General features: G+C 38.3%; 1 protein-coding gene across 1 annotated transcript in view; it reads left to right on the forward strand.

Moving 5' to 3' along the window:
• Positions 1-12,317, forward strand: part of TPH2 (tryptophan hydroxylase 2) — a 96,274-nt gene extending 83,957 nt beyond the window's left edge. Inside the window, exons 10-11 of the mRNA XM_004053578.4 lie at positions 8,286-8,419; positions 8,549-12,317. Coding sequence (XP_004053626.2) covers positions 8,286-8,419; positions 8,549-8,723 — 309 coding nt within the window. The 3' untranslated portion in view covers positions 8,724-12,317. The remainder of the gene's footprint in view (positions 1-8,285; positions 8,420-8,548) is intronic.
• The last annotated feature ends 595 nt before the right edge of the window (positions 12,318-12,912 follow it).

Raw genomic sequence — 12,912 nt, forward strand, 5'->3', positions numbered from 1 at the left:
ATTAAAACATGTGTGGACATAAACAATTTGGAAAAACAAACCAAACAAGTATATTATCAGTGAGGTATCTATTATGTGTAATGATGCCCAAAGAATGTCACTTTGTTTTAAAATACAATAAAATGGTCATTTTTTTTCCAGAAATGTTGAGACCTGGAATATTCTGATAATTTAAATATTATGGTCTTTTAAGAATTGCCATTTATACCATGGGGGGATAGCAAGTTTTGGTGAATTTTAAATGCAGTGTGATACACAATCTAGAATAGTACTGAAAATAATTTAATCTTTCTTTGACTATTCAGACTAAGGTCAGGATTGTGGATCATTCTTGAGTTTTTATTTTGAGCATTGATTATCCTTATGTAATATAAATGGGAAGTGTATAGTTATTGGTACTTTTTGGCCATTTACATTATTGAAAGATGCAAAGTAATTGTAGTTTTATTGAGTCTGGTCATTTTATGACTTCATTCATTCTTTCATTCATTCATTCCTCAAACATTTGGTTGAACACCTAGTGCCATGTACTATGGCAGTCACTGGGGATAAAACGACAAGTAATAATGATGAAGAATAAGAAGAAAGGCCAGGTGCATTGGCTCATGCTTGTAGTCCCAGCACTTTGGGAGGCTGAGGTGGGCGGATCACCTGAGGTCAGGAGTTCAAGATCAGCCTGGCCAACATGGTGAAACTCCATTTCTACAAAAATGCAAAAATTAGCCAGGCATGATGGCAGGTACCTGTAATCCCAGCTACTTGGGAGGCTGAGGCAAGCACTTGAACCCAGGAGGCGGAGGTTGCAGTGAGCTGAGATCGCGCCACTGCATTCCAGCCTGGGAACAGAGGAGACTCTGACAGAAAAAAAAAAAAAAAAGAAAATAATGATAACAGCCAGAACAAGCATTTAAATAGACAATATTTCTGGTGCTTTAGACATGTTAACCCATGTAATGCTCATAAGAACCCAATGAGATAAGGGATATTTATATCACAGATGAGAAAACTGAGGCATAAAGACATTAAGGAACTTGCCTAAGATCACACAGTTAATAAGTGTTGATCTGGGCTCAAATCCCAGCCATCTAGGCTCTAGGATCTGAGCTCCTAACCACTAGGCTGCACTCCCTTGGATCCCTGCCATCAAAGAGTTTACAGTACATTTTAGTGCAACAGATAAACAACTAATCACATAATACAAAAAGTGTGACAATGAAAGAAATGTGCCTGGCTCATATTAGGCCATGCCTGAGAAGTCTTCCTGTCAAGGGCCCTGCTGTCCATGCTGATTCTTGAGGAATGGAAAGGGTAAATAAGGAAAGGTTGGGGTGCACCAGTCTGTCAGTGGAGAGCCACGTGTGGACCCTCAAGATTCTAGCTGAAGCCTGGTCCATTGAAAGAACTGTCTGGGGTTCACTGGAAGAGAGGATAATAATATTCAACCTAACAAAAAACTGATGACCTGATGTAGTATGGTAATTTTTTAAAAAAGTAAATTCTCAACAAAGAATCTATTTGGTGTTAATCTTAGTGCAGTGGGCAAAGCCCACAGCAACAGCATAATGCCATATCCCCAATAAGGGCATGCACTCTATAGAGTGTTTCTTGATTTCCCTGAACAAAAGAGTCAGAAAATGATGTAGCTCTTGAGCTGTGTCTATTTACATCCTCCTCAGACGGTTTATAAGTTACACCAGAAACAAAGGAAACGGATCTCTCTCATGGCCCTGACTTTCCGTAGGATCTTCTGGTCTGGTTAATGAGGCATGTGTGGGCAGCACTAGGATGAATCTGTTGTTTTTGTTCCTACTGGTGTGGACAGAATCGTCTGGAAATGGAAATCAGCCAGAAATACGTACCAAGAAGGGCATTGTTCACAGAGTACCTTCTTGCTCTGGTCCATTACCTCTAGTCATTAACATTCTTCCATTCTCAAATTTCTATACCTCAACACCCCTGTGAGGACCATTTTTACAATTCAGAAATACTTTCTATGTGAAATATCTTCTGAGTTTTCACAGATAATACGTAACACAAGATGCTTTCCCTAGCATCTCTTCCCCCACGTTCTCCTTGCCCTGCTTGTGAAAGTACCCAGAGCCCTCTCCAAGCACTTCTGAGTACTTTTAACCTTTATTTGAATGAAAAAATGATAGTCCTGGACCCATGTAGGGATAACTTTATTAATAGCATTATCATAATTCCTGTGTAAACAAGCTTACAGTTTTGAGTGCAGTTACCTTTTGCAGTAAAATATTTTATGCTGTTCCAACTGCAGCCCAAATGTGAGTCCCAGCTACTGGAGGGTTTTGGGGTCATCTTTATAACTTTTTAGATTGGGTTGCTGGAGGTTTTGGTGTCATCTTTATAACTTTTACATAAGTATCCACAATCACCTTCTCTTCTTAAACAGAACACATTCTATACTTTGTGCTATAAGGGGCTAAATTTTCCTGAGACATAGATGTTGTTCTTTAGAGCTGGCCAAGTACTTCCGAGTGGTATACCTATAGTTCAGATAACTTTCATTTTTTCCTCTTATTTTTTGACAATACTTATTCTTTTTGAAGATAGAAACAAAATAAATATGGAAAAGCTTGTAAAAGTTAGCATAAATCTTACAACCATAAACACTACTTTTTCCCCCACAGCAATGGTTGCCCCTCTCTTATTCTAATGATCTGTTCTGTGGTGTACTTACAGGAATGCCAAAAAGTGCATTTGGGTGGGGCTTTTCCATACCTTTCATAACTGCGGAGAACAACTAACAATGAGCTGAGTCACCTGGAACACTGACTTTAAAGAAAAGGTTGAAAGTAGGATTATTGCCTTACCCACAGTCTAGCTTGTGTCTTTCCTTTCACACTTTTTCTCTTTATCCTGAGTTGATCTAACTATATGTCTATCGTTTTTTTGATATATTATTTGCTGGCTTATTCATTAATTTTGTTCAACAAACACAAAATTGATGGTCCAAGATTTCAAGAACTTGGAATGTAGTAGGGAAATTCTAAGAAAGTGATGATACAGATCTTTGTTGAGTCCAATTCTCTTGGAGAAGTGACAGTAAAGTTTGTTCACTTCAGGTGGTGAGGAAATGATTGCTAGCCAATGAACTGGCTGAGTTTATATCAAAAAGTTAACCCATCTCAAAAGCAAAAGGCAATTTCTACTCCTTTTTCGTGAGTAAAGGTAAGGTCTAGATATTTATATCTTTCAGGCCAGAGATTATATTTTTTTTTTTTTTTTTTTTTTAGCATCCACCCCATAGTAGTTGCTGACATATTACATATAAACACATCTGTTTTGCTCTTTGGGTTTTGAAAAAGCTGATGGTTTAAACAAATTTACTTATGATTTTTTGGCTTTAGTTTTAGGATATCTTGCATGGCAAATTTATTGTGTTGCTTTGATATAGCTATTAATCAGCATTCTCAGAATAGCTTTATATTTATTACAAGCAATTTGTATTTATTACCACTTGCAGCAACTCTGGGAGGTGGTCAGAATTAGTGCTAGTCTGTATAGAAGAGGCCCAAGGGTCTTGCAGGTTCTTTGATGTCATCTGTTTGGTCAATGGTGTGACTAGAGTAAGGACTCGCTGCTGCTGAGCTCTCACATGTTTACCCTGTTCAGATGGCTTTCGAGTCCCTTCCTCCTGCTCTTTCTTCTCATGAAGTTAGTGGTGTTGGTAATGACAGAGTAAATGCTGGATGTTGGGAGCTGGAAACTCTGTCTTTGGTTTTTGTGGAAGGATTGCTTGAAGATGGAGGTTGTTCCCTCGACCCTGCAGCTTATTCAAATTGGTGAAGCCTAATCGCTAATTTAAAAAAGTGTAATGCATCATTGCCTAATTTGGCAATGGGGGTATAGATGTCACATTGTGTTTGTTTAGCAGGATGAGCCTTTGAGGGAGGCTCAAAAATATTATATACACACATAATGCATTTATACATATACGTATGTATATATTTGTTGTTCTTTTGATGTGGGAAAAGATGACTGTGGTGTGAGTGTAGAGTGTTTGCAAATTCTTATTCAGAATCTAGGGCCCAAACTATTCACAAACCTGACTTCACACTTGAGTTTTTTTTTTTTTCCAACTTTAACCAGTCCTAATATAGATAGTGAGGGTCACAGGGTTTGCATATATAATAGTCGAGATAATAACTGTCATTGCAAAAGCAGGTGTCTGGGAAGAAGGAAGATTTTAAACTAATGAACCCAGGGCAGGCGCTATCATAGTCTAGGACCTGAAAGCCTCAGAGCTGGGGCCGTTTAATTCTCTACGGGTTTCAGACCCCTGAGGGAGAAGGGCTGCACAAATGGTGGAAAGTGTGACTGAACACATATGTACACAAAGCATCATCTCTGGACTGAATTAGTGATGATAACTAAATATACTGAGCACTTCCCATGCCAGGCACTTTGCATCCATTACCTCATTTAATTTTGACCACAACCCCAGGTTATAGATATGACTAGTAGTATTTCCATTTTCCAGATGAACACTCAAATAGGCTTACAGAGGTAAAGTAATTTGCCCAAGGACACGTAGTTAGGTAGAGATGGAGTCAGATTCGAACCTCAATTCTGAACTGTAAAGACCTGTGTTCTTAACCATAAAGACCTGTATTTTTAATTACCTTATAGTATTGTCTACTAATAGTTGGATTCTGGGAAATTTTTGATATTGAAAAGAAATTTTTATATTCAAAAAGCTGGAATTAAGTCTTAACCTGTGCACCAAAGTCAATTAATTGGTAGTAGCCACCTCTGTGGAGAAGGGTGGGAAGTCCATCCGCAGGCTCAGTGGGAAAGGCTGCTATGGTCAATTTACTGTGGCTGGTGTGGAGGGAGGTAAAGGTGGTATGAGTGCTGTGTACTTGCAGCCTGTTAAGATTATATTTCAAGAAGAGTCTTAGAATTCATCTAGGTCAATCTTTTCAGTTTATCAAAGATAAAGCTGCAGCCCAACATGGGGTAGTTTCACTCATTTCATATTATACGTCTAGCCTCTGGGGACAGCTACATTTAGAACCCAAGTCTCCTGGTTCCCAGCCCTGTGCCCTTGTCTCTAGTACTATGGGTAAATCCAAAATAGTCCTTTTAGAGGGTGTTCTGATGAGAGAAGGTGACTCTCAAGCATTCCTGTACTTTAAAAATGGCTTCAAAGTAAAAGATTGTCAACCAGATTCTGTCAGCATTATAAAGCTTCTCTCTGCAGGAAGTTGGATTAATTCTTGCAAACTTCAGGATATCAGACTGCTAACATTTCAAGATGGAATCACTGCAGAGTTCCCTGGGGACATCAAGTAGTTTGGTTCAATGTTTACAGAGAATCCACTCTGGACACAGAGAAGAGGGTACAATAGCTGCTCCCCAAAACTGAGGGGCTTAGAGAGAGACCTGGATAGAAATGAGAAGCAAACTCAGTCGGACTTCTCCATTGGGCAATAGAAGTTGGAATCAAAGACATGGATGCTATTTTATACCCCTTGGGACACACTGTAGTATTCAGAGATAGGAGACTTCATGGACTGCATGAGTGTTCCTGGAACTCAGCACACAGTCAGCTCATGGTCAGGTAAATGAGGCCATTTATATGGGTGATCATTACTTCATTTGTTGGCTTCATTCACTGGCTGCTCCCCCATCTCCAGGTTCTTGTCATTCTCCAGGCTAATCCATGGGTGGTACCATTATTACCCCCATATTCATTAACAGCCAAACAGCAACACTGGTCCCATACTCCATGGGTGGAAAGGTCTCCAGCAGGTAACCAGCATATCACACACATAGCAGACTCCTGAGGGTAGGCTGCGTTTTTGAGAACTTAAGACAATTAACTTCCAGTTTTTCCTTTAAATATTACATTGGTCAAGTGTGATCTGTATTCCTAATGGCCTGCCTCAAATTACATGTGTGTGAACCCACTGGTTTTTCTTGAAGTCTGGGGCAGAGTGCCGTATGCTCTGGGCCTTTTCTTGACCTACTTTAATGCTTTTTAGCTGTTAAAATGACTAAATAAGTATCTGGCTATCCAGTGGAATTGTCACAAAATGATATTTTTTCCAAAACCACACTGATTTCAGTCTCTGTCATTGCATACACACCTCTGGAGGCATCCTCTATACATAGTGACTGCTAAGGTTGCTAATGTCTTATAGAAGCGATGGAGACACAAACAGATGAGTTTCACTTCTTTCTTGTGCTTGTCCTTGACCCAGTGAAATGTCTTTAGCTTAGCAAGGATGTCCCAAGGGAGCCATGGCTTTAATGTTCTTACAGCCTGTTCTGCTACCACTCTGGCCATGCCCCTGAATGCAGGGATGAGAGAGTAGGAAGACTAAACACATTGAGCCAGCCACAGTCCTTTCCATACGTACTGATGGATGAATGGACTGTTAGAACAACATAGTACATTAAATGTAACCAGAATGTATGGATGCAAAGAAAGCTAATTCGAATTCTGAAAATCATGGCAAGCCAATAGGAAGCCAATTTTTTGCAGAGGAGCAACAGCTTTCATAAAGGGACATTTTGTTTCTTGAAACTGTGAATATGTTTCTAAAATTGTGGACAGAATTATTGGTCATGTGGAACCAAAATCCCTTGATGTTCACTGCCCTGCATTGAATCTAGCACAAATGCATTTGCAAGCGTAGTGACCTTCTGCTTATAATGAAGTTGTTCTGTGGGCCAAAAAAAATGAGTTCACGCTGAGAGGCCCTCTGCATTCTGAGATTCATATATGCATTTATCTGGACAACGGAACTTTGCAGGAAAGCAAATCACGTGCAGGGTGCCCTTTCTCTTACATGTCAGTCTTTTGGTTCTCAATTGCATTTTCAAACTTAGGGAACCACAGACTTCTTCATGGAGGGCTGTAGATCATTCCATGCATTTTGAAATTGTTGGAGGAATGCACGAGGAATATTGAACAGGAAAGGGTTTTCAGAATTTCTCCAGGAAAACTTAGCTGTTAGAGACCGAGAAGGTAGAAAAGTATGATGGGTGGAATCCAGAGGCTGGGATAGAGATTGTCTTCAGAATCTTCCCGCCTAAAACTCTCATTTACAGTTGAGGAAATGGAGGCACAGGGAGGTTGAATGATTGCTGAGGTTACCCAGTTAGACCTGGACTAAAGCCCCAGTTTTCCAACTCTCAGTTCACGGCAGTTTCTGCTACCCCATTTTTTCTCTCTGCCTCTCTCTCCCAAATAATTTCCCCCTTAAATTAAGAAAAAGAATCAAGAGGAGTATTTCTCAATATATAGTTCACAACCACTTATATTGGAGTCACCTTGGATGCCTTTAAAATGAAGATTTCTAGGTTTCATCCAGACCTGACAAATGAAATTGAGACCCTGGATATCTGCATTTTCATAAGCTCCTCAGTGATTCTTATGCACATTGCATTTTTAGAACCATCAATCTAGGGTCTATAAACAGGCAGCACATGGCAGGAAATGACCACTAACTTTTAACATCACTGAATTTATCTTGAGAATATAGTCATTCATTGTTCCCTGCTGTTCTTAGTGCTAGTCATGTAGTGAGCTGAACGGAGCTAATGATGGTTCAAAGAGTAATTACGCCAGCTTTCCTGTTTTTCTAATACCTGCTCTTGGCATAACTCTGACTATTAATATTAGCTCCTTTTTTCCTCAAGTGGCAATATTTATCTGCTGTATATTGCTCTGCTGTACTTGGTGGAAGGTAAATGAATGCTTTTTAAGTATCCTCAAATATACAGGCCCACTCCAGACTCTGTTGATACACAGTACCTGGCCTCAAAATATCTCGCAATGAATAGACAAATAGTTTAGTCAGAGCCCCAATTACCTCTCCATGCAGATAATTATTACTTCTGCCATTTAAGTGAAATTTTAGTACATTGCTTACAGCAATAAATTTAGGAGCATATTTATGCTGTCCCTGCTTCTATTCATAGCATAGATTTAAAATCCCATTTCTGTGGGGGAACAGCTCTGAACTGTCCTTCAGTATGAATTTGGATGGTAATAAATTAAATAATACCACAATCTCATTTTCTCCCGCAGTACCTAGTATACTTAAAAAAGCAAAACAAACAAACAAACAAACAAAATCCTAGTGTCCAATTTACCCTGCACACAGGAGAGTTCTATATTTCATGACAGACTAGTAACTGAGCAGCTCTGTAGGATTACCGAGCTATCAAATGTGTTGTAAAAATGTGATGTCATGGAACTTCGGAAGTCTCATTACAGAGTTTAACAGGTTTTGTGGTATATTTTGCAGCATGCCCTTTCTGACAAGGCATGTGTGAAAGCCTTTGACCCAAAGACAACTTGCTTACAGGAATGCCTTATCACCACCTTCCAGGAAGCCTACTTTGTTTCAGAAAGTTTTGAAGAAGCCAAAGAAAAGATGAGGTAAACTTTTTTTTTCTCCTAGCTAGAGAAAATAACTTTTTATTTTTCTGTCTCTATTCCTTCCTTTTATCTATCTCTTGTACCAATGAGGGTTGATCACATCTCTTTCTACTTCTGTTTATTCTGCAGGGACTTTGCAAAGTCAATTACCCGTCCCTTCTCAGTATACTTCAATCCCTACACACAGAGTATTGAAATTCTGAAAGACACCAGAAGTATTGAAAATGTGGTGCAGGACCTTCGCAGCGACTTGAATACAGTGTGTGATGCTTTAAACAAAATGAACCAATATCTGGGGATTTGATGCCTGGAACCGATGTTGTTGCCAGCATGATCTTTTTGGGGCTTAGCAGCAGTTCGGTCAATGTCATATAACACAAATAACCTTCTGTGTCATGGCTTGGCTAATAAGCATGCAATTCCATATATCTATACCATCTTGTAACTCACTGTGTTAGTATATAAAGCACCATAAGAAATCCAATGGCAGATAACCACTCATTGTATGAAATAACGTAATATGTTTAAACATCTTAAAAAGACTTGACATTCCTGCTTAGTGTCCTTAACCAAACTGCATCTAGTTAAAATTTGTAACAAATAGCCCTCTTATGAGTCTCATTTATGCCCTTTTCTTTTTCAGATCTAAGCCTTTCCTCTGTGTTCATTAGATAAAATGGAAAAAAACAGTGAAGCTGTTTCCATTTTCAATAGTATCAGTGTTTTCACGCATTATTTGAGATAAACCCAGAATTGTAGGAAACTTCCCATCACAATAACAAAGGTTCAATATTCTATTTCAAAAATTGTTGACATAACACAGCAGTTGGAATGATTTTTAGGTTGAGTAGTTACACAATGCAAGAAAACACCTTTTTACAAATGGAATTATGTAGGTTGCGTTGACCTTGTAGAACCTGAGTTATGACAAGCTTCCTGAAGTATTTTGGAAGATAGTACTTCCGGAAAGGACATTAGGAAAGACTAAACAGTGGACAATCTTGGGACTATGAATTTTATGCTGGAATAAAGTAAATTATCATGTTCAGGTGTTTAAACAATTTTTTTCTGGTCAGAGGAGAATAAAATCACAGAGCTATAAAGATCATCTTTGATTTCAGGGATGTGGAAATTGAGTCACAGAGAAGTTGTGATTTGCCTGAAGCAGTACAGTGAGTTGTACACTAACATTCACAGTCCATTGCACTTTCCTTTTGTTTTGCTGATAAATTCGACCCAGTGCGTGCATGTGTTTCTGTGTCATCCGAGATGGGAAACTTCATCGTGGTGTGTGCATGTGTTAATATGTCGTTGGAGACAGGAAATAATGCCTATCCAAACTAATGTTTATCAGTAAATAGAACTTGGTTTGTGGTCAAGGGTGGCCAACTGTATATACGTTGTTTCCCCTCGCAGCTGCAAATCAGGCCAAATCTATGGAAGGTTCTCCACTTTCCTAAAGTTTGGGCAACTTTGGGTAAACAGTAGTGATGCAGCACGCAGTTTTGGTGGTCTTTGCAGTAAAAGATGAAATTAAGTGGTTAAGTGAACAAATAGAAAACTGCTGAGGGTGAATGAATTTCTCTGGATTCCCTCACTGAACATAACTACTGTTCTTCTGATTCTGCATTTGGTAGTAAGGAACACCGGACTGGGGAAGGAGGGGGCAAGAAAAACTAGAGAAAAAAATGACAAAATAACCTTTAGCAATTTAAAATATTTACTTGAGCAATTTCCAAAGATGTTCTTTTAGTAAGAAATGACATATAATTTTAAACTAATTCATACTCTTATGTGGAGCCCACAAAGGGTCAGAAATCTTTGGACTAAATATATTCAGGAAGAACATGAGAAAGAGCTAAAAGACACATCAGGGAGAGATCAAACTAAAATGAAAACCCAGAGGTTTGAATATTGGTTGTCTTAACGGTTGAGGATCTTTTATCTCTGAAGCATTCTCAGAACAACTGAATTTTGAGAAATAATTTGGTGGATAGAATGTGAGAGTCACAAAATATAAATGCTATTCCAGGTGAAGGGAATAGTGCCTTGAAAAATTGGTGGTGGAGAAATGAGGAACAAGCTAAACCAAATTTAAAAGATCTAGATTGATCAAGCAGTCATATATTTTGATAGTTTCATAGATCCATAAATATATAGTTTCTTATATCTTGCTTTGCTAGCTTTAAATGACCCTGAATAAATTACTTATAAATTAGAATCCAGAATCATAATCCAGAATAGCATATCCACAAATTTTCAGAACTGGTTGCTGAATTTTCTCAGAGAAGAAAATTGGCTAAGAAATGCTCAATGTCTGCCTTCGGTGATGTTTTCATAATTTGGTATTGCTTTAGACACAAGTCCCAGAGTCCTGTCATATATATCCATTAAAAAACCCTTACAAGTAGCCATCAAGCTTTCGCCTTGTAGTCCCATGAGATTAGAGCTTCTTAATTAAATATACTTGAGAGAGAATTATATTTAGTTGTAAACAAATTCCCTCAACAAAAAAATAGCATTTGAAGTGCCTTCTGCTTGGCTTGTAGTGGAATCTGGTTTTCTAATATGTGCAAAAATCTATCTTGTTTCAAAAATAAAAGAGTTGCAAAGTAAATGGGCTTTCCCACAGAGCTTATATAAGTATCATACAAGGAAGTGGAATTACTTGATTCTTTTTAGATTTGTTCTCCATTTGGAATAGCAGTAACCGTGGTTTTCCCCGTGTGAAACAATGGAATCATGGTTTTCATTTGTTGTGAGCATTTAACATGCAAATGCCATTACAGCTAATGGTGGGAAAAATCCTATAAAATTTAATAGCCATCATAGGAAAAGTGTTGGCAGAAAAATTCCCTGTAAGGAAATAGTGTAACAAAATAATCATAGCCAGCTTCTTGTCATATTTGATACCTGCTCAGTGTAACCATTTATCTCAATTATGCTTCATGACTTAAAGCTAAATTAAATAGATCCAAGGGCAATTATAAATTTAAAGACACTTGCTCACTGTCATCTCACTGTGAGTTGTTACTTTATTATGGCTTTGCTGCTGACTTCTGTAATCAGCTCATCAGAAATCAACACAAAATTCCTGGCAGGACCAGGGTGCTTACGTGTCACATTTTGCAAAAGATAGCCAGAATCTGATTAGTCCAGTTTTATTCTTGAAGCATTTCAGTCTATTATGAGTTAGAATAAGGTATACAGTATATTCTTGAATGTTCATTTTATTTGGCATAATAAAAGCATAATAGACTATTTATAAATTATACCTTTTGAGAGTGGGAAAATTTGAACTGAAATTTCTTCTTCCTTTTTTTTTCTTCCACATTAGTGGTGAAAGTTGTGAGACTTGGGTTTCTGACTTAGTCTCATTTATTTACTGTGTAATTTACAAATGATGCTTTATGGGCATGATGTATCTGTGCTTGTCTTGCTTGCTTATAGTAAATGGGCCTGAGCCTAATGATTGTGAAGTATTGCAACATTTACCAACATGAAAAGTCTACAATGAAAAACAGTGTGCTTTAACGTGAAATCAAATAGAAATACAGAGTTTCATTTTCAAATGGAGTCATGGCTGGCATCACCTCATTTTCTTCATTCAAGGAGGAAAACATTAACACAAGATGTAGTTGTCCTCCAATTCATTTGATCTAATTTTCAACTTCTAAAGAATCAAGTCTTGATGTTTATTCTCTCAAACTTGTCTTACTTATAATGAAGAAGAAAGCAGTCCAGAGTTTTCTGGTGTGTCTGAGGTTTTTTTTTTTCCTTTTGGGAAATGATTCTTATGCAAATTGTCATGTTCTGGGGACACTCAAGGGAATTAACAATGGGAGACTGCTTCTTGTAATATTAGATTTGCAAATGTTTGAAATAAAACCAGTTCTAGAACATAAAATGGTGGTTCTTTATAATGCGACTTGGAGTTTCAAAACATTCACCCAGTTTCTTGGAACATGTCAGGCGCAATATCAGCATTGTTTTAGATGCTGAGGATGTAGTGATGAATAAAGCAGAGGAGGTTTATACCCACTTTGAGCCTACATTCTAGAGGGAGATACAGGCAAAACGAAACAAAACAAAAAAACAGATGAGTTGAAATCACAGCAAGTTCTATGAAGAAAATAATCACAATGATTTGATAAAGAGAAATGGGGAGATGGTGTCAGGGTTAGGGTTTTCTGAGCAGGTGGCATTTGACCAAGAACCAGGGATGAGATGGAGCCAGGCCTGAAGAGGGCCATGGTTAGCGTGTTCTCAGAAGAGGGAACAAGAAGGACCAAAGGCTCCAAATCCAAATTGGGTTTATGTGTTTGAGGAAGAGACAGATTGTCAGTGGGTGGAATGGAATTATATGAGGGCAGCATGGAAGACAAGGATGAGATAATAGTACAGGGTTCCACAAGAGGTCAGGAGCACTCTCTGTGCAGTGGAAGGTCACTGGAGGGATGTAAGGAAGACAGTGACAAGATCTGATTTACATT

This window comes from Gorilla gorilla, chromosome 10 (assembly GCF_029281585.2).
Source record: "Gorilla gorilla gorilla isolate KB3781 chromosome 10, NHGRI_mGorGor1-v2.1_pri, whole genome shotgun sequence".
Taxonomy (NCBI): Eukaryota; Metazoa; Chordata; class Mammalia; order Primates; family Hominidae; genus Gorilla; species Gorilla gorilla.